The sequence below is a fragment of the Sprattus sprattus genome, assembly GCF_963457725.1.
Source record: "Sprattus sprattus genome assembly, chromosome: 17".
In the NCBI taxonomy this organism is placed as follows: Eukaryota; Metazoa; Chordata; class Actinopteri; order Clupeiformes; family Clupeidae; genus Sprattus; species Sprattus sprattus.
The window spans coordinates 27,009,900-27,033,499 of NC_137915.1; the positions used below are offsets into that span (position 1 = coordinate 27,009,900).

A 23,600-nucleotide genomic window follows, 5' to 3' on the forward strand; every position below is an offset into this window, starting at 1 on the left:
AAAAGTATAGGTCAGGGGAAGGATACAAAAAAATGTCCAAGGCACTTAACATCCCCTGAAATTCTGTTCAATCCATCATCAAGAAATGGAAGGAATATGGCACATGTGTAAATCTGCCTAGATCAGGCCGCCATTACAAACTGAGTGACCATGCAAGATGGAGACTAGTAAGAGAGGCCACCAAGACACCTATGACTACTCTGAAGAAGTTTCAAGCTTCAGCAGCTGGTATGGGAGAGACTCTGCATACCACCACTGTTGCCTTGGTTCTTCACCAATCAAAGCTTCATGAAAGAGAGTCACTGTTGAAAAAATGCTCCACTTTGGTCTCATCAAACCACAGAACCTTCTTCCACTTGACCATGGAGACTCCCCGCATGCCTTTTGGCGAACTGTAGTTGATCCTTTTTTTCAACAGTGGCTCTCTTCCATAAAGCTTTGATTGGTGAAGAACCAAGGCAACAGTGGTGGTATGCAGAGTTTCTCCAATCTCAACTGCTGAAGCTTGAAACTCCTTCAGAGTAGTCATAGGTCTATTGGTGGCCTCTCTTACTAGTCTCCTTCTTGCAAGGCCCCTCAATTTGTGAGGACGGCCTGATCTAGGCAGATTTACACATGTGCTACAATCCATCCATTTCTTGATGATGGATTTAACAGAATTCCAGGGGATGTTAAGTGCCTTGGACATTTTTTTGTATCCTTCCCCTGACCTATACTTTTCAACAACATTTTCTCTGAGTTGCTTAGAGTGATCTTGGGTCTTAATGGTTTAACAATAGCCAGTAATACTGATTACTGAATACTGACCAGTGAATGGGCCTTCCAGACACAGGTGTCGTTATACTACAATCACTTGAGACACATTCACTGCACACTGATCCCCATTTCACAAATTGTGAGACTTCTAGCACCAATTGGCTGGACCTCTGTTGAATTAGGTCAGTCTATATAAAGGGGGTGATAGAGGGGGTGAATACTTATGCAATCACTTATTTTCATTACATATTTTTATTTAATTTACATAACCGTGTAGAAATATGTTTTCACTTTGAAGTTAAAGAGGGCTTTTTTGTGATTTTTTTTTGTCCAAAAAGCCAACTTATATTGACTATGACTGATTTATAAAAGCAATAAAAGGGTAAAACATCCAAGGGGGTGAATACTTATGCAAGGCACTGTAGATAAAGTTCAATTTTATATCACTTTTCAGACTTTTTAAAGCATTGGAGTGTGATGTGACCTGCTTTCGGACATGGGTTTTTGTAGGCACTAGGTCACATATCATATCATATAATAAAAACTAAATGTTAGAAAACAACAAAACACACTTTGTTGTGCTACCCTTGTCCTGTTAATGAGTTTGGTGAGGCTTTTAAAATATATTATGTACATTTTAAGATGAAAATCTGTGATTTATGTCACGGACATGTTTTGTCCCAGGTCTCAAGAATCACTGTCATGACATTCTGCTATTTTCACATATTTTAATAAAGAAGATCATGTTTCAAGTTCAAGTGCATGGAATCTTGGAAAATCCTTTTTTATTTTTACCGTGGTATCGAAATTGGTATAGAGAATCGTGTTATTTTACTGGTATTGGTACCGACTACTGAATTTTTGGTATCGTGACACCCCTAGAACAATCATTATGAAGAGTATCCTAATATACAGTAACTTTCACATGTGTGCTACGTTTATACCCTCCTATTTAAAGACCCTTAGCCAGATGTAACCTCACCTCAGGGCCTGTGATATGCATCATGCCAGATATAGCAGATGCAATGGAGTCATATCCTGGCTTGTGTGACTGAGGCCCAGTCTGTCCATACCCTGAAGCACAATGACAAGAAAATACCCAATACTCACAATGACAAGAAAATATTGCTGCACAATAAGCACACTAACTGCACATTTAATTATCAATAAACTGCCATTACTGTTACTTTTGACTAATGCGTCACACTTGAGGAGTCATGGTTACAGTCAAGGCCAGGTCTATCAATGACTGCAATGCATTAGGATTACATTTTACATGAAGTGTCCTTGTGGCCAATATCCATGGAAGTGAAGTGACGTGTCCTTGCTTTAAAAGAATGGTGCAAAAGACTGAACAAGAAAGCTAGCTAGTAGCCTTGTTAGTGACTTCTTTATTCACCAGGTCATTCTGGGCTTTGAACACCTCTTAGACATATGGGCCATTGTTACTAAAAATTATTTTACCAAACCCTTAAAAATGTCACACTGTACATCATAATATACGTGGCTCTCTGTACCCACTGTGGCTTGCCCCATGAGTACAATCCACAAAATCCACAATCACACAGTACCCCTTTGGGTTAGCCAGGGAAGGGCCCTCTGCAGCTTCTGCCAATATGCACCTCCCTGAGCTTACTGTGGGCTGCTTCCTGATTCAATCACACAGGACCACTCCCTGAGCTCAGCTTGTGGGCTGCTCCCTGAGGACCAACACACAGAGATGTCCCACAGGCTTACTGTGAGTTAACCCATGCCATGTTGGTTGGGCTGTTTTGTTCCCTTCTGGTGCATACAGGGAGGCCAGGGTTCACATCCCAGTTTCTTGCCCCAACACTGGGCTCATGTCCCAGGGGCTTCCCACCCCCAACTGTGGGTTCAAACTCCCAGTGAATATGGTTCTATTGACGATGAGAAAGTCTTGAGTCCACTTGATACTAAACAGTGGATCAGTCTGGGCGCCACTGGCGCTAAAGCCTTACCTGATATTGAACAGTAGATCAGCCTGGGTGCCACTGTCGCCAAATCCTGATAGCTGAGACCCATCTTGCTCAACTTCCCTGGCAGGTAGTTCTCCACAAGGACATCACAGACCTCTGCCAACTGTGAAATAAGGGAGGTAAAGGCAACATTGCTCCAGTCATACATATACTCGAATCTACATTAAAATGGGTCAAAATGCCTAAAATTTAGCATAATGCTTTCGTAGTGGTTAGAATCTAAAATGAATGTTTCTCGTACCTCTGTTATAATCCTGGCTCCTCGAGGATCTTTGAGATTGACAGCCATGCTCTTAGTTAAGATAAAATGTTTATTATTTTAATTTTGACAACAGCATGTGGGTTTAAGAATATACTGTACTGTCCTGTAAATATCTAGCTAAATGAAACAAAACAATACAGAAATACTGTTAAATGTGTGAGAATGGCAAACCTTTTTATTTCTGTTGACACTAATGAAATATGCACTCTCCTGTCCAACAAAAGGAGGTCCCCAAGCTCTGGTGTCATCCCCTGCACCTATCACAAAGAAGCAACTCATCATCTTCTAGGTAAGAGAGTCAGACCACATTTACACATAGCCGGGTATTTTCAGAAAGGATATTTCTGCCCCTCCGCTTTCAAAAATAACGCCGTACACACCAAGGATGTGCGGTCAGAGGAGGCATCTTGAAAAGTAATATATATTTTAGTCCTTCTATATATATATATCGGGATGCAAACACATGTATGGTCAAAAAAGAGAGGTAATTGAAGTTGCCCTGTGGCAAATATCCATATAATTACATTGCCACCGACCCCCCGCTATAGGCACATGGAGTAAAATGAAATTCTGAAATATCAACATACACCAACACTAATTTGGAATATTCAATTTAATTTTTTATTCCGAAACATAAACTCTTATTGAAATATCTGGCACTTCTTCTTGCTTTACTCCTTCTTCCTGGCCATCTCCTGCAACGTATCCAGGGCCTTCGGTCTGGCTGCATTTATTTTTCTTAACATGTTTGAGACATGTCTGCCTCTCTTTGGCCAGTAGTCTTGGCCTTCTCGACACTTTCACATGTAGCACAGCAGCCATACTCCGCCTGCCTCTTCTGCTTCGCCTCTGTCCTCTTCTTTCTGTCAGTCTTGTCCCTTCTCCCTGCAGCCCTAATGTTCTGGCAGAAAGTTTTATCAACTGGCCCCATGTTGATGTCATCTCTTTTTAACATGCCAATGCCAGTCTTGTCCCTAGACCTCAGCACATATTTCACAGTCTGCACTGTATCGAAGGTGGAGATCTTCATGTTAGATCTTTTAGTGTCAATCACATCTCCCATGAGACTAAAGGAGGACTCTACCAGTGGCCCATGAAAGATGGAGAGCTGGATATTTCCCCAAACTCATGACATGGGCCCACCACTTCACAAAGCAGTCCCCCAGGGGCGAATCTAGGTTCCCACCTTTGGGGGGGCTAAGCCCCTAGATAAAACCTATTCTTTTTCCTTTGACCTACCCCCCCTTAAAAATAAAACCTCTTCGGATCTGCACGATTCACACAAGTCACCCAAACTGACGTGAAAAAAGCGGGAGGCGCCGAAAAGCGCGATGTTTGCATCCCTGATATATAAATATTAGGGCTGGGCAAGTTAACGCGTTATTATCGCGTTAATTCATCAATTATTTAACGCCGACAATTATTTTACCGCGAGTTAACGCAGATTATATTATTTTGCTCAAAGGCTTTTATTTTGTAAAAGTCTGCCGCGAAACAGGAAACAGATAAACCGTAGATATAAAGGCTAGATGTCTCGTCGCGTTGCCCATCATAACTACATCTCTGACGTCTATAACAAACCAAACCGTTTAAGAATCGGTTGAAAATTATGGTTATTTAAGAAGTACATGTACAACTACCAACACAATGTTATGGGTGAGCAATCTTACTGGAGGAAGATGGCTGCCATGTGCGGACGTTCGACTCCGTTGGCCGGTCTAACAGGGACATTTGGTACTGAATATAGACTGGTTATGCTGCTCCCTGATGAAAGTTAAATGTTTCTGCTGTTACCTCAGAAATGGCCTGTTTTAATGATATGATTGTGGCTCAGGATTTTTTTTTTTTTTCATAACAAACAGGACAACATTAATGTCCTGGCAGTGGCAATGAACTTTAATTTTGTATTTTTTAAGATTGGATTTACTTTGAATATTTTATTTACCTGCTGATGTTAAAAGTGTTTTGGCACTTTCGTTAGTATGGCAGAACATTTAGAATAAAAGTGTGCTGTACACTACTTTTGAATTCATTATCGGATTCTGCGTAACAAATGCCATTAATCGTGATTAATCAGGGAAATCATGCGATTAATCGCGATTAAAATGTTAATATATACAGTACTGTGCAAAAGTTTTAGGCAGGTGTGAAAAAATGCTGTAAACTAAGAATGCTTTCAAAAATGGAAGTGTTAACAGTTTATTTTCATCAATTCTTCATAAATTAACAAAATGCAGTGAAGGAACAGAAGAAAATTCTAAATTAAATCAATATTTGGTGTGACCAGCCTTTGCCTTCATAATAGCATCAATTCTTCCAGATACACTTGCGCACAGTTTTTGAAGGAACTCGGCTGGTAAATTGTTCTAGCATCTTGGAGAACTAACCACAGATCTTCTGTGGATGTAGGCTTCCTAAAATTCTTCTGTCTCTTCATGTAAACCCAGACAGACTTGATGATGTAGAGATCAGGGCTCTGTGGGGGTCATACCATCATTTGCAGGACTTTCTGTTCTTCTTTAAGCTGAAGATAGTTGTTAATGACATTGGCTGTATGTTTGGGGTTATGTTCCTGCTGCAGAATACATTTGGTGCCAATCATACGCCTCCCTGATGGTATTGCATGATGGATTAGTATCTGCCTGTATTTCTCAGCATTGAGGACACCATTCATCCTGACCAAATCTCCAACTCCACTTGCAGAAATGCAGCCCCAAACTGGAAAGGAACCTCAACCATGCTTCACTGTTGCCTGCAGAGTCTCATTATTGTACCTCTCTCCAGCCCTTCGGCGAACAAACTGCCTTCTTCTACAGCCAAATATGTCTAATTTTCAATCAGTCCAGAGCACCTTCTGCCATGTTTCTGCACCCCAGTTTCTATGTTTTCGTGCTTAGATCAGTCACTTGGCCTTGTTTCCTTGTCGGGGTAGAGCTTTTTGGCTGCAACTCTTCCATGAAGACCACTTCTGGCCAGACTTCCCCGGACAGTAAATGTCTGTACCTGGGTACCACTGGTTTCTTCCAGTTCTGAGCTGATGCCACTGCTTGAAATCTTCCGATTTCGAAGGTAAATAAGCTTGATGTGTTTTTTTTATCAGCTGCATTAAGTTTCCTTGGCTGACCACTGCGTCTACGATCCTCAACGTCTTCTTCAAAAGAGCTTGAACTGCACATTTTGAAACCGCTGTCTGCTTTGAAATCTTTGTCTGGGAGAGACCCTGCTGATGCAGTATAACTACGTTGTGTCTTGTTGCTGTGCTCAGTCTTACCATGTAAATGGATAAAAAAAAAACATTTATTGTCTACATTTTTCAAAGCATTCTTAGTTCATAGCATTTTTTCACACCTGCCTAAAACTTTTGCACAGTACTGTATATATAAAATAAAATAAATATTCATATTTCGCGACTAAACTGTGGTATAAGTTCTGCACGATTCCTATCATTTAGAGCATTTTTATAATCAAAATCGCTGAATTTGCTTATTTCCTGTTCAATTAGAAGGGAGAAAACAGGGGAGGCAGAAGCATTGGTTTCTATGGGCAGGGGAGGCAGTGCCTCACCTAGGATTGCGCAATAGCTCCAAACTGGGTTTTGCGCATGCGTAGAACCTTTGAGTTGAGCTCAAAACGCATTGAAAAATCATGTAGGTGAGGCACACAGTACCTCTCCCTCAATGAAGGGGGGGTGCGAGAGCGTACTTGTATGTGCTGGTTCTGACGTTGGTCTTTTTCTACACTTCTGCTTGACGGCGAAAGATTGTATTGCTAAACTGAAGCAGTTCTCCAAACTGGACTCTCAGTCCGAACGTGAAATGATTAATAATGGGAGACCAATGCCGGAGCGAAAAGGTTTGCTTCAAACGACGGGACAGAAGGTATTGACATTTGCATTGGAGTGTTTCACGTTTCCCAACGGGATTACATATTCATGCGCAACACGAACCTCGCTAAAGGCTGCTGGTGCAGGAAAGTTGCCTTGAAGTTGTGAGCAGACTAGGTGCTAATCCTGAGCTAAACTAGCCACTGACTGCATTCGCTCAAGAAGAGGGGGGAGATTGCGGGAGAAGAGGACAACAGATTTCCACAGAACTATACGGGTAGTCGTGAGTGGATTACTTCTGTTTCTCTTCACATTGACGGTTACGAGCTCCAACGAAAGTGCACCAACTTTAAATTATACTGGCCAGTAGAACATTTTGGTAATGTGTGCTATGTCTGCGGTGTTTAACTGTTTGCTTGTTAAAATGTTGTGTAAATAAATATGTAATTGATTTTTTTCTAAACTGCAAATTCAAAACTGTGTCTGAGTTGGGTAAAAGGTCATTTAAATTAGCATCCCACCACCGTAGTTATATTTTCCCTAAACAAAATTAAAGGAGCCATATCATTGGTAGGAGGGCTTCATACGCTAGCGAGTAACTATTAATATCTTATTTGACACGGTGTAAAAGTTCAATTAGTACACCGGTTGTACGTTTAGCTGTAGGCCTATAGCCTCGTAAACAAGTCAGTTGAGCCGCTTAACTTATCATAATACAAAAAAAAAAATTGTTTAAAAGTAATGGTATTAGACAATAAAACATAATTATTTGTCAGTTCTGGTCAGATGACAATTCAATTAACAACTAGAGATCGGAATGACGTAATCACTTCCGGTTTCTGTGCCTCACCAGCTACGAACCTCACGGCACGTCACTGGTACACACAAGATCGTTTTCAAAAAAGTTTCTGTTTACATAAACCCTCGTAAATACGCCCCGAGCTGATTATAACTAAAACGGTCGATCTAGAACCTAAAACTCAGTTTGACCTAGTGCACACGCAAAAACTGAGTTTTCAGAAATCGCTACTTTGGCGGGAGTTTTTAATTTTTATTTTATTATTATCGTTTCCATGATAAAACCTCTGTTTTCTTTTAAATTAAAACAGAAAATGTAAATGTCGGTGCCGACATCGCAAAAACCTGTGTGTAAATTAGGCCTAAGAGGAGACACTGAATATCAACGAGGAAGAACAGAGGATCAAGAATGTGCTACATGGGATTTTTTTCCCAAGATTTATTTTTACTCTTTTCCTGCTGATCTAACTGAGTGGAGAACATCTCCAAACCAAAAGGCTGTAGGGTGTAGTCCCACCGAAGACTACATTACCCACAATTTTCCTATCACCTAAACTTCTTGTCTACATTTCATTGAGACAGCATTGGCTGACAACAAGGTGTTAAAATCGTGACGCAATTTTCCCTTTAAAGCTGCGTTGAAATCATACATCTTTCTCTCTCTACACTGGCTTTGCCAGGCTTACCTCTCTCCCTCCTGGCATTCGACGAGGACCTTTGACCTCTTCTCACCAAGAGAACACTCTCACTGTCTTGCGGCTGCCTAAGATTTCTCAATAGTCAAAAAACTGCTCATTAAGACGAAGTAAGTTTAGCAAAGCAGCTAACATTAGACCTGCTAGCTAATTCAGGCACGGGAACAACGCACAACAGAATTCGCGGAAACTGCAACGTTCCGAGCAATCAAATCCTCCAACCTAAGCTGCAGTGAACCAAAGACATCACAGCAAGGACATCTTCATCCATCTACGGACACCTTCATCTCTTCTTTGCCTCATCTACGTCAGATCCACAACTTTTCCCAAAGGACTGGTCAAATCTGACATTAACTGGGCATTTAGCTTTCCTAGCAATTCACAACCTGGCTAAGCATAAGACTGTTCACATATGCCATTGTTCTTGTATTTTATCTGTTTTGTTTACCGAACATAACTGTTATATACTTTCATTGTTAGTTGGTAGTTGGCTTCGCCACACCATCTACGGGTTATCGTTATCATTGCCTCTCAGATACATCGGGACTTGCATGCATCACTAACCATTTCCTTCTTCTAACAAGGCATCTTAATCACAAACGATTACATATACAGTGGGTACGGAAAGTATTCAGACCCCTTTACATTTTTCACTCTTTGTTTCATTACAGCCATTTGCTAAAATCGAAAAGGTTCATTTTCTTTTTCGCATTAATGTACACTCAGCAACCCATCTTGACAGAAAAAAACAGAAATGTAGACATTTTTGCAAATTTATTCAAAAAGAAAAACTGAAATATCACATGGTCATAAGTATTCAGACCCTTTGCTCAGTATTGAGTAGAAGCACCCTTTTGAGCTAGTACAGCCGTGAGTCTTCTTGGGAATGATGCAACATGTTTCTCACACCTGGATTTGGGGATCCTCTGCCATTCTTCCTTGCAGATCCTCTCCAGTTCTGTCCGGTTGGATGGTGAACGTTGGTGGACAGCCATTTTCAGGTCTCTCCAGAGATGCTCAATTGGGTTTAGGTCAGGGCTCTGGCTGGGCCAGTCAAGAATGGTCACAGACTTGTTCCGAAGCCACTCTTTTGTTATTTTAGCTGTGTGCTTCGGGTCATTGTCTTGTTGGAAGGTGAACCTTCGGCCTAGTCTGAGGTCCTGAGCACTCTGATGGAGGTTTTCTTCCAGGATATCTATGTACTTGGCCGCATTCATCTTTCCTTCAATTGCAACCAGTCGTCCTGTCCCTGCAGCTGAAAAACAACCCCAGCTCTGCCATAAAGCCCCGACTGGTGGAGGGCTGCAGTGATAGTTGACTTTGTGGAACTTTCTCCCATCTCCCTACTGCATCTCTGGAGCTCAGCCACAGTGATCTTTGGGTTCTTCTTTACCTCTCTCACCAAGGCTCTTCTCCCACGATTGCTCAGTTTGGCTGGACGGCCAGATCTAGGAAGAGTTCTGGTCATCCCATACTTCTTCCATTTAAGGATTATGGAGGCCACTGTGCTCTTAGGAACCTTGAGTGCTGCAGAAATTCTTTTGTAACCTTGGCCAGATCTGTGCCTTGCCGCAATTCTGTCTCTGAGCTCCTCGGGCAGTTCCTTCGACCTCATGATTCTCATTTGTTCTGACATGCACTGTGAGCTGTAAGGTCTTATTAAGACAGGTGTGTGCCTTTCCTAATGAAGTCCAATCAGTTTAATTATACACAGCTGGACTCCAATGAAGGAGTAGAACCATCTCAAGGAGGATCAGAAGAAATGGACAGCATGTGAGTTAAATATGAGTGTCACAGCAAAGGGTCTGAATACTTATGACCATGTGATATTTCAGTTTTTCTTTTTTTTTTATAAATTTGCAAAAATGTCTACATTTATGTTTTTTTTTCTGTCAACATGGGTTGCTAAGTGTACATTAATGCGGGAAAAAATTGAACCTTTTTGATTTTAGCAAATGGCTGTAATGAAACAAAGAGTGAAAAATGTAAAGGGGTCTGAATACTTTCCGTACCCACTGTACATTGGCCTTCACATAGGCTCGTCCTTATCCACACCACATGCAGGGTTTTTCCTGCATAGAGAAAATGTAGGCGCGCGCCTAAGCCGTTTTCCCGAACGCCTATGAAAAATCCCGAGCGCCTAAAGGCAAAAAAAAACTGTCATCCAATTCAGCTTAATGGTGTTTTAAGCGCTCACATTGAATTCAAGCAGCAGCAGCAGATCCCGCCTCCTACCCCCTCAGCCAATCATTGAACAGAGGCTTCTCACTTTAATTGGATTTTTTTTGTATAAAGCAGCTAGCAAGCAGTTGCCTACATTATCTTAAAAAAAAAAAAAACTTTGATAGTAGGCTTTAAGTTTTATTTAAGCAGTGTGTGCGTGAACCTATACAGGGTTCCCACGCTTGCCTTGAAAAAAAATTCCATGCTACCTCCTGATTTTCCAGGTACCATATAAAGTGATGATCTATAGGCCCCTGAAGCGCCCCCCTTCCCTCACACACACAACCCCCTAGAACACCTGACTACTTACTTGATTTAAAAGATGTGTCAGTCAAGTCTACATTGTAAATGCTTAGAGATTATGTCTTTTTCATAATATTCATGCATGAAATAATGCAACAAGCTGTAGATGAACAATCAACTGTGAGGTTGACCTATGCTAGAAGTTAGCTAGAAGTCTCTCTCTCTCCCTACACCGATCCCCTGCCTCTCTCTCTCTCTCCCTACACCGATCCCCTGCCTCTCTCTCTCTCTCTCTCTCCACCGATCACCTGTCTCTCTCTCTCTCTCCCTCCTCCGATCCCCTGTCTCTCTCTCCCTTCACCGATCCCGTTACTCTCACCCCAGTGTGCTGGTGTACGGCCCTCAGAAAGCAGTGTGCTGGTGTACGGCCCTCAGAAAGCAGTGTGCTGGTGTACGGCCCTTAGGGACACGTTTCTAACCCAGCTCCCACGGCCCTCTCTTCCTCCCGTCCCTGCTGAGACCTGCATGTGCTTGCTAACCATCATTAATGAATCCACATTCAAAACAAACTCCCCTAAATGTGGTGAATAACACGGTTTTAGGAAAAGTCAATGAGTAAAACTGCATATGGGGATCAAACATAGTTCTAGTATTTTAAAAGCAAGGTAAAAATCAGCAAGTTGCAGCCAGCTAGTAAGCAAGATTGCACTGCTTACTACCTAACATCGATAAACCCAGGTTTACCGCACAGTTAAAACAATAACCCTAACTTGCGTAAGATGTTTCACTGTAGATGTCAAGGCTCCCATGTTGGCTGGGAAATGTATGTATTTGACCCTTCTATTGAGATTGCGAGTAACGTTTCTTGGCTATATTCCCGAAGTCCACCAATCCGAAACTATACTTTTAAAGTCCATTTCACCAGGTTGCCTGCATCAAATTCCAACATCCAATATACCAGAAAGGATGCCAAGAGCATGCTCTACATCTACAACATGGGATCATCCATTTCTATCAACAGTAAAAGCTGTTCACATGTAAAGGTTTTTATAAACACATCTTAATTCTGTGCTCAATAGTAGGCTACTATTTTTCACATCATCCAATAAAATTTTCCAGGACAACTGTTTCAATTTCCATGTAAGTGTTCACTTTTGCCCAGTTTCCATGACTTTTCCAAACCTGGAAAATGAAAAAATAAATTCCATGTTTTCCATGGTTTCCAGGTACCGTGGGAACCCTGCTATATATCCTATGTGTGATGGTAAGACTAATATTAATGCCATATATACAATAACTGAATTATGAGAGCTAACCAAAGACTGGTGGCTGCCGATTTAGCAGTCAACCTAACTTACTCTGTATGTTTAGATGCTTTACAGGTAGCTGTAAGCCATTAGATGCCTGGGAAATATTTAGTATCTATAAATAACAGCTCACTTTTATCTTTTTAACCAGATTTGTAAGCAGGTCGCGATCAACAGGCTCAATAGGTACAATAGGCTACCTTGGTTAACCCCTTCGTCTTTCCCCTTCCCCTCCGTTTTGCGCGTTCATGTGGAGGGGTAGGGCTGTCCCAATTCACGTTAAGACAGAGGGGTAGGGGAAGGGGAAGCGCTTTCTACCCCTCCAAACGGAGATTTTCCGAGGGCACACTTCAAACGGAGGGGTAGACTGATTTCCCTCAATGCATTGCGAACCCGTGATCATTAAAGAACAAACATCGCGCGAGTCCATTTAAAAATGTCGGAAACAGCAGGGAAAGCATCACACAAATGAAAGTATTTTCTTTGTAATTCATGATTTTAAAACTTGTTTGATGAAATGTTGCATTGTGTAAATAACAGCTGCAGGCGCCATGTTTGTTTATATCTGGTGAGTGACAGCTGTCGCTCTCCGGTAACGTAACAGCTGACGCTTCGTACTGATGACGTACGTAATTGTTGAAGTGCTATCCCAATTCGAAGGGCTAGCGTTTCAACCCCTTCGGCTACCCCTCCGTTTGAAAAAGCGAAGGCGAAGGGGTAGGGGTAAGGGTAGGGGTAGAGATTAGAAATGGGATTGGGCCTTATTGTATATGGCATAAATATTATTCTAAAACACCTTCACTAGTTGTTTTAAGCAGATTTGTGAGCAATTCATCACGTATGCAATGCACGTCAGCGAATATGTTCTGAATAGTATGTTTCAAGTAGGCTACAGCAGAACTCTCGTTCTGTTTAGATCAATAGTAATCGAGTTGATAAGTCTGATACGCAACTGTGAGGTTGGACAGAGCCAATCACTTAATTACTCAACCTGCGGATGCATCCTGACTTCATCAGTCGGCGGTTTCAATATTCATGGCTTTCAATTTATTAAAATATCTGCTATGTTGAGAACTTACACAGGTGTAGGCTATTACTTGATTTGTCTACGCGAGTACCAGTAGAACGCGGGGCCTCGGGAAGGCAGAAAACAGCATTGGTTTTGAAAGCTCAACTCGTTTTAGGCCGTAAGGTGAACACGGTTTTCGTTTCAGCCCGTTCCACTCACTGGCATCTACACAATCTTTAGCTTATAAAAAAGAAGAAGTCGTGGTTAGTTACCAAAAAAAGTTTCCAGTCGATCGTCTATATGGCTTTGTTTTATGCAGAACTAGAGACTTCAGAGCGTAATAAGATTTTTGTCGGGAGCCGTGCCACGGTTGGACACGTGATCATGCTACACCAATGAGAAAAAACTCTGGTAAAAATACACAACAGTAGACTTGCTAAAGAATCAGAAATACTTTAATAATCCCAGGGGGATTTTTTTTTTGTTACAAACTACAAATATACAAACTAAATATATTAAGAACAAAAAAAATAAAATCTATACATATATACTGTATATTATATATATACCAACCAACAACCAATTGAACATATGACCAACTACCTCTACCTTATATAAAAGAACCAAAAGTGCTCTTTCTGCCCTCCTTAACCCTCTATACCCCAATAGAATTCTAGAACACTCCAGCAAAATCCCACGAAAAACAGAGAATTCCTTCATTTTTTGTTATTCTGTAAACAAACAGTTACAGTTAGAAAACAAAAGAAAAATTACAATTACAAGTTTGTTTTGTTTGAAAGGGCATAAATTCTTTGTTAATATGATATCAAATATGTATTAGTGACTTCTACAAATATTAAAATACAAATCATTACATACACACTAAAGTTCAAATTCATAAGTTTTGAACCGTACAGCGGATGTAGTTATTATATTTAATATATTCTTAATGTATTTAATTAGTATTTGTTGTATATTTTGTAAATAAATGAATAAATATTAAAATAAATATTAAAATATTAACACTACTTAACCATACAGATTACCAACATTTTTGCTAATTTGGTGGAAAACACCTAACTCTATACCTCTTCAAAAGCATCCTGGTGCAATACATTTGTGGAGGTGAAGGTGTTTGTGAGGATAAACATCCTCATGTGTATCCATCATATACCCTCTTTTCTTGACTACTGTTCATCAGATCCAGCCTTACAAGTGACCTATGTGGCAGACACCAATGCCATGAAATAAGTATGAGGAGTTATGCAGATACCTACCCTGTTCAAACCCAACGATAGCAGACTCTGGTGACAAGCTTCAGAAAGTGAGACCATTACAGTTTTTTCCAATCATTTTCACACTTGGTTCAATACCATGTACTCTTTCTCAAAACACTTAACACATCCAGCAGTAGACCAACTAAATGGGATACTTTTTCATTGCTTAGATACAAAATGCAGTCAATGACCACTTCCAAAATTCATTGATACCTGTCTCAGTCAATGTTCACCACCAGCAAAATGCTGTGCAACTACGTCCTTAAACTTCTTTGACCATCTAAAAATCTTTCAGTGGGTGAGGCCATGATTAAATTTGACAGCATGTTACTTTGGAAACAGTATATGCCTAAGAAACCTGTCAGATGGGGTATTAAGATTTGGTGTCTCTGTGACTTCCTGAAAGGATACTGTTTAGCATTCAATGTATAAACAGGCATAGAGGGGTGTGTGGCAGTTGATCTTGGTTCGGGATAGAGGGTAGTAATGGATCTAATGTCAGACTACTATAGACTACAGACTGTAATGTCAGACCACATATACAAACACCACCACTTGTAAGCTGACAACTTTCCATCTTCAATTCCGTCAGTGAGAAACCTACTATGTCCTACTGAAGCTTCCTTAGGCTCATCAGGCCTCTCACTGTTCCTCTCCCCCCTTGTCCTCACTTCTCTTTGCTGCCACAGCACCCTCACTCACTTCTCTACCCTTAGATGAGGTGGAACAACTGACATACTGTCACACATAAAAGAAAAAAAACTATCCTATTATTGCAAGCCATCACAGTGGAAGTCATTATTGTTTCATCCATTTTTATGTCAATTGTTTTATGCCACATCAGCTCAATATCCAAGTGTGTACTACATAGGCTACGGACAAGCTATATCACATCTACTAATAGTGATGTCCTATACCTTGGTCCTGATTTCATTGTGATTAGCTTTTCTACAGCATAAAAGCTGTACAAGCTTAAAATTTAACATCACAACATATTACTAGTTGGCTGTCGAATAATCTGCTGAATACCATTTCAATATGAGGTTTTCAATATTCAATGATGACCTTGCTGTGCAAATAATAGCTCTCACCCACAGACGCGGGTGCTTCCTTCGTAAATTGCGAAATTTCGAATTGACCGCCATTTCCACAAGTGAGGCAACGTGAAAATGAGCTTTACTGAACGTCCCTCAAAGACCAATTATTAAATGTTACATATCTCAGCTAACAAAAGTGTCATGGGTTTACAATCTATTCAAACATCACTGATCTAGCTATGACTTTTGTCTATGTATACGATGAGACCGGTGCTATTTGTAAACCAACACTTCTCAGTTACTGCCATACGAAGACGTTACTGGCGAGTTAGCTAGTCAGAAATAAACAGGAGGATACTTATATTTCTATTTGAATACGGTTTTTTATTTTTGACTTCTTAAACAGGATCGTTACTGTCATACAAACGTGATTAGTCGCAGGGAAAAAAAATCATCTGACTGAAAAAAAAAAATCGGCACTCACTTTGGGTCGTGGCTGCATACCGCCTCGATATTTGAACTTCATATTATCACGATATTATCACTTACTAGTTCAAAGCTAGGGCATAAAACCAATATTTTTTGCAAGACTTCACCATTCTTGTTAAAGGCACCCAGTGCAACTTTCGAGGCTTAAAAATAAACATTCAATTTCTAGTCTTTTTTACACGTAGCAAGTTTCAATAACTCCATACCATTACATACCGACATTCAAGCAGCAAAGATGAGACGTCGTTGTGTGGTGAGAACTGATAGAAAATCGATAACAACAACTATCGCTGCCATTTTCTTTATTTTTTGTAACCTACAATAAATAAAGCAGGCTTCCAGTCAATGGAAAAATGGCTTCTCCCCACCGGCGATTGTTGTTGTTTACGATTTTCTATCAGTTCTCACCACACAACGACGTCTCATCTTTGCTCCTTGAATGTCGATATGGTAATGGTATGGAGTTATTGAAACTTACTACGTGTAAAAAAGACTAGAAATTGAATGTTTATTTTTCATTGAATGTTTACATAAATTTGCACTGGGTGCCTTTAATGGGCTATACATGACAAAACGATTTACTGAAATCCAGGGGCATTTAAAAAAAAATTGGGGGCACTTTTAGAAACTTGTGAAATAACATTTAGGCCTAACCTTTGTTCAAAATAATAAACACACTTATTTAGGCTTACAGTATATGAACAGTAAGTAATAAGACTATTAGCATTAGTCTACAGATTCAAAGTGTTTTCTTAGATTTTTTGAACAAAAACCAAACAGACAACGTAAATTAGACAATCATATTCAATAGTATTCTATTAGCGTAATAACAACTAATACAATCTTATTAGAGTTTCGTTTTTTATAATAACACATTATATTTATGGATTTTTGTGTTACCTTTAATCATGTAGCCTACCTACCATAGTAGGCCTACAGGAAATACAGATTAGACTAGTTAGCTAGCATGCAAGCCAGCCTTTGTAGCCAACGCACTATCAGATAGCTAACGTTAGCTAACTAACATTTAACTAGCTTAACCGAACTAAATCATTTCTAAAAGTAATATTACTAGTTATCATTCAACGTAGGCGATGTATGTCGCTTGGCGCTTGGTGACGAAATACCATGTATTTCTGAATGTTTTTGCTCCCCTTGATGGAGTCAGCAGAAGAATTTACCTGTGCTGGATTGACAAGGATTTGGGCAACTCGTTGTCTACAATTCCGACATGCCTTGAAAACAAAACCGGGTCTTTTTCTCTTCGTCATAGTCTTCCTCCACCCAGTCAATCTAGCTTTCATTTTTGACAGTCGCTGGGTGTATGAATTTTATATTTTAGAACCTGAGCTGGTGACAGAGACTGCGCTGATCCTTTCTCCTCACTCTCGCACTCACAGCCAGGTCTGATTAGGCAGCGCTCCAAATATTTTTTGTTAGAACGTTCGTTTCTTCACGCAACAATCAGTCATGGCGAAAATCAAAACATTAAATGGCAACTGACCGGGTCATAGGCTACGATGTTTTTGACAAGTTCATTAAATTATCATTACAGAAAATTATATTAACTCCTAGTAATTTTAGGGGCAAAATTATATTTCTTAGGGGCAGTTTTGCCCTTTGCCCTCGTGTATTTCCGACGCTGCAAATCATAGCAGTGCCCCCCCCCCCCCCCCCCCCTTATTTTTTTTCTCTTCGGATCTGCATCGATCTCATTTTTGGCCTTATGCGAGCCGAGTTGACGGAAATCCGTCATAGCGACGGAAAACTTTAATCCATGTAGTCGTCGTCATTGGTTCACAAAAATACGGTATCATCCAGTGAGAACAGATGTAGATGTCTCTGATTTCTTGCCTTTACTCCAAGAGACACTGTAATCTTCAGGCGATCTGTCAGTACTAGCGACTAGCAAAGTTAAATTAGCAAATACTTCAAAAAAGCCAATGACAGCATATCCAGTTTCCGGTTTCAAAATAAAAGTAAGATGTTAATCTATCCATTAGCGGGGTATTTTTTCATATATTAATGTTGTAGTATTAACACTGTGTCTTTAAAAGTTACGGCCGGAGCTGTACTTCATTCTGAACAATGCAAGCTGAACTTTGAGGATGTCTGGGTTGATTTCTGGGTACTGTTGGACAACATCATGTATCTTTCCAGTTAAGAGAACTTGTTCCAGGTGCCTTAACATTTGCATTCCCTCCTGCTCAAATCTTTCTCTAAACTGCATGTCAGCAACATCCAGAACTTTGTAGAATTCAGTCCTGTAGTAGTCAGAAGGGGACACATGTACATGTGCAGGAGCATTACCTGTGAAGCGCTGAGGTGGGATACGGACACGAGGATAGGCAATAGGAGTGAGATTGAGTGTCTCACACATCCTTGTTTCTTTTGTGTAAAGAGCCTGTAAACTCTCTGTGTTTCTCTTTTTTCTGAAACTTTCCTTAACACAGGCAACAGCTGAAAGCATACCATCTAGGGCAGGGATGGGCAACTTTAATGCTGGAGAGGGCCACAATTTTTCTTTATCGCTACCAGAGGGCCGATTCCCACTCTAGGGCAGGCTTTCCCCTAGAAAACACCTATTATTTTTCCTGTGACCAAGCAAAACTAGGGGGGTCTGGGGGCATGCTCCCCCATAAGATTTTTTTTGAAAATAACCTTTTAAATAGTGTCTTCTAGTGAGTTTTAGGAAGAGAAATTAACAAATATAGATTTAAAATATGACACAACAATAAACATATTGAAGACATCTGCTGAGATAGGTGATAATTATACTGTAGTATGGTAGGGATTTGCAGCTCAAGTGAGTAGGTTAATGTTGTAGGCTAGAGTTCAACTGAGTAAGGTAGCATAACCACAGGATCAATGAACGGCATGATACAAGAGAGCCATGACATCTAGAATTAACTCGAGATTATTTAACCATTTAGTTTATTTTACTATTTTAAACTTCATGTTCATCACCTTTATATCCAGCAGCTGATTATGGCAGCTTTCACCAGCTTGGGTCGGACTGTTGGTCCAAGTCTGTTTACTAAACGTTATCAACGTCTGTTCACTCACTCAATCACGACCAAACAGAGGCGTGTGCTTCCCATTGCAGTCTGAAACAGGCTGGATTCCTGTGCTACTCGATTTGCAGTTAAGTGTGAATTTGACGATCTCAAAATAAAACGTTTTTTAATTGTTTTATTGGTGGGGCCAAGGAAACTTTTGAGAGGGCACTTCTCAAGATCTGTACATTACTTTGTCTCGATTAAGTTGTTAAAGATATCATCTGCTCAATTTCCGTGCCTGACAGCTGCAGGTCTGACACAGACCGCTGTGATCCGTCATTTTCGGGGTTGAGGATAGCAACGACATCACGTACACAAGACTTCACAAACTCTCCCTCACTATATGACTTTTCTATCACTATATGACTATATTCCCTGCCACCTGATACGATGCCAGCCAACGTGACCGTTTCAGAGTACTTTCAGAGTTATTTCCGAAAAAGCTGAGTCTGCTTCTCTGACTGACGATTCAAAGTATTTATGTTGTGCTTGCATAGCTCTGTGCCTTTAGGAAACTTAGGAGCTATGTTAGCATGGTGCTAGATTACTGTCATAGCTGTTCCCTTTACCACAAGACGTGCATTTTGAATGATGTCAAAGTAAAAGTCCGTCAACAGAATGAAGCATTTTTTTTTTTTTTTTGAAACTGTATCGGCGGGCCGCAATAAATGAAGATGCGTGCCGGGCCGCCAGTTGCCCATCCTTGATCTAGGGTCTGTGTTCTGCTCTGGAGGGACATATTCAAAACCTCCAACTCCCCTGTGATCTCCAAAGCACATACAAGACCAAGGACAACTTTTCCCTGCTGAAATGTATCATGCATCAGCCCCTGTGCCTTACTAGCCGCATCAGACTCACTCACTGCCATCTCAGCTAAAGCCTTCATTATGCACTCGTACTGGTTTAGCACAGTGTGGATGGCACTAGTGCGGACTGTCCACCTTGTCTTAAAGTGTGACATGGACCCTCACCCTCCTCAGACCTTGAAATTCCCTTAAATATGTCCTTCAGTTTCCCTGACCTGCCAAACAACACTCCCAACTCATTGACCCAATCCAGAGAATTCCGGATAAATATTGAGGCAGTACAGGACCTCTGTGTAATTAGGTTAACACAGTGGGCAGCACAATGAACATAGGGAGCCAGAGTTTGTATTTTTCTTACAAAATGGCCTGTGCTCCATTGTATTTGCCAGCCATATTTGCGGCCCCGTCGTATGCTTGGCCACGCTACCCAGTGATAGGCAAGTTTAGGCGCTGCAAAACATCCATGACGACTTTTGCTAGATTTTCTCCTGTTGTCAAAGAGACCTCATGAAGACCAATACATTCTTCACAAGGGACTAAATCCTTGTCAACATATCTCAAACACACTGCCTCTTGCTCTTTTACAGACACGTCTCATGTCCCATCCTTCATCACAGAGTACTGCAGGTGTGGAAGTGATCTGATGTTTTCAACTATTTTGCGTATGATCACGCTGCTGAATAAAGTCAGGATTTAATTTTGAACCATAGCTGAAGTGTATACATCCTTTCTACCACATGTCAACCACTTGGTTAGAGAGGGGTCATCCTCTGACTTGTACTTCAGAACCTGTTCAAAATTTCCCTCACCACATTCATGGCCCCTAAAAGGTAAGCCCTGCCCAGCCAACATTTGCACAGCACCAATGATTTTGAGAAGACATCCCCTTGCTGTTTCACACTAACACTAGATAGCGGGACCTGTACTGATCAATCTTCATAGATGTGCGTTGTCATGTCTGTCTTATGACTATCAGATCTCTCATGCACAGTAAATCGCTCAAGGGCTTTTTTCCAATTTTTAAACCCAGATGAAATTAATGCTGAATCAGCATTCTTGGCAAGAGGTGATGTCTCTGAGTTAAAGGCTTTGGAGCAGTAAAAGCACAATACACCCTCAACACAAGGACTCACATGGAGCCATGGGAATTTCTGGTACCACTGAGACCACATTTACACATAGCCGGGTATTTACAGAAACTAATATTTCTGCCCCTCCGGTTTAAAAAATAACGTCGTACACACAACATCGTTTTCATACAAGTTTCTGATTATGAACCCGCATAAATACGCCCCGAGCGCCATCATAACTATGCCAAACCTGTAGGCAGCAGTGTAACGAGAAAGATGAAGCCATGCATACCAATCAGAATTTGCAAAATCAACAACAACCACGAATAACAGGATCAATTTCCTTTTCCTTTCCAGAAGAGAATATGGCGCAAGGTTAATTTGTGTGGACAGACAGTGAAGTGGAGCTGCTGCTTCGAGTAGCTTTAGATTATAAAGCAAATAAATTACTCGAAAATGTGGATTGGGAATCATGCCAAACGAAATATAGGGACATGTTGGCATTGTTCTTAGAACAATACCCATCCGAGACCTCAGAGGAGTATCCTCATGTCAAGGACGAAATTACTCGGGCGCACCTTACAACGAAATTTAAAAGGCACCCAGTGCAACTTTCGAGGCAAAAATAAATATTCAATTTCTAGTCTTTTTTACACGTAGTAAGTTTCAATAACTCCATGCCATTACATATCGACATTCAAGGACCAAAGATGAGACGTCTTTGTGTGGTGAGAACTTATAGAAAATCGTAAATCGAAAATCTTTATTTATTGGTGCCAGCCAGGGTTCATACACTTTTGGACCAATGGATTTCCATGACTTTAAACCAAATTTCCATGACCAAACATTTTGTGAAATCTCGGTGTAAACGTGCAAAAGTGATAAAATGTAGTATTAAAACTAACAATGAGAATTCGAAGGCATACTGTATACATTAAATGACACAAATGATTGAGAGACAATAGTTTGATTTAAAGAATGAACATTTATAAATATACTCTGGTTGACAGACATTCACAACACTGACATCATTAAGAGCTTTGGTATGCAGTAGCATCCAGCTAGTGCAAACATTGATTTCCCTTTTCTAGTGCATAATGTAACAGAACAGTTGGCAACTAACTCTTTGACCAATAATCAACCAAAACAATTTCACATTTAAACAGCTTTATAAAACAACATCACAGATAAGGGGGGTCACACGCATACACACACAATCACTCTCTCTCACACTCACATACACACTAAGACACACTCACTCTCTCTCACACTCAAATACACACACTAACACACACACACACACATACAGCTCTAGTTGTGTATGTGTGTAACAGAACGTTGAGTTGGCAACTAACTGTTTGACCATTAATCAACAAAAAAAATTGTACATTAAACAGCTTTATAAAACAACATTTGCATAAAAAGTGCTTTAGTTTTGTGTTTCACACACACACACACACACACACACACTCAATCTCTCACACTCACTTACACACTAACACACACACACACAGCTCTAGTTGTGTATGTGTGTAACAGAATGTTGAGTTGGCAATTTCACATTAAACAGCTTTATAAAACTACATTCGCATAAAAAGTGCTTCCGTTTTGTGTTTGACACCCACATGCACACACAAACTTCTGTCGCCTTGAGAGGCTAGTGACAACCTGACGAGAACAGTCACTTGCCAGCTTAGCATTTCATTTGTGCAAGCTTCGCATCTATCTGCTTTTCAATTTACAGCAGAGATACCTTCTTTTCCTTTGCAGTTCGGCGGAAGCTGTTTGATTTGGTGATGAAGGTCAGCTGGCTTGTAGATTCTGCTTTCTCAGCATATTCATCAGCTGATTTATGAAGCGCGCTTATATCATTCTCTATTCTTGCTCTCTTCTTTTTTAGGTCATCCAGCTCATCTGTGAGGGCCTTTCTCTTGAGGTCAATGCCTTCCCTCTCCTTCTTTCTTTTCTCCCCATCTAGGTACCCATGGTACTTCTGCCTAGCACTTGCATCTGAAAGCAACGGTTCCTTGGTAATCTCCACCTTGTTAACGCCCCCAACAGACCTGACATGGTCAACAATGAGCCTCTGAGCCACCAGGGACATCTCCTGATTCTCTACAATAATTTCTTTGTTGATCGAGAATCCTTGCTCAACACTGGCCTGTCCATGAGACAAGACAAGCAGTACGAAAATGAACCATTGAGCATTAGTCCGAAAAAAGAAGCCCATTAGTCCGACGATACACATGTAGAGATGCAACGATGACTTGTAAGGAGGCTTTTGCTAAGTAATTAATGACCAAAATATTGACGCTACTTGTCAGTGTTGAGCTGTTCTCTATGCTGTGAATGCGTCTGTGAGGATATTGTGTGGTCTCCTCCTCATACGTTATTTGGGATGCGCCAATTTGTGATGGGTTTTGTCGTAGGAAAGTTTTTTAGACCGAAACACGTTAGCTTCGATGTTTTGTTTGTTTGCAACAAAAAAAAAAAAAAAAACACATCCACGGATAGATAATTGTTGCGTCTCACGGGATGCGAACCTGGATTGCCCGTGTACCTGCCACGCACGCACCCACTACCCTACGTCTCTGCTGAGTAGAACAAGGAGAACTATTATTCTTTTTTTTTTTTACCATATTGCTCACGTTTACAAATTGTCAACTTGCCATCATATGGTCTGGAATCAGCGAAGATTTACATTTCCCATTTTTAAAAAGTATTCTGCTACAAAGTCAAACAATCACTT

The 23,600-nt window shown here is 40.6% G+C and overlaps 1 protein-coding gene across 1 annotated transcript in view; it reads right to left on the minus strand.

Annotated features, from left to right (window-relative positions):
- The window catches only part of sugct (succinyl-CoA:glutarate-CoA transferase), a gene marked incomplete at both ends in the record, with an annotated part of 86,263 nt that overhangs the window by 31,594 nt on the left and 31,069 nt on the right, over positions 1–23,600 (minus strand). The window contains 4 exons of the mRNA XM_080854850.1: positions 1,739–1,830; positions 2,736–2,856; positions 2,995–3,045; positions 3,187–3,272. Of these exons, the coding sequence (XP_080710976.1) occupies positions 1,739–1,830; positions 2,736–2,856; positions 2,995–3,045; positions 3,187–3,272 (350 nt within the window). The remainder of the gene's footprint in view (positions 1–1,738; positions 1,831–2,735; positions 2,857–2,994; positions 3,046–3,186; positions 3,273–23,600) is intronic.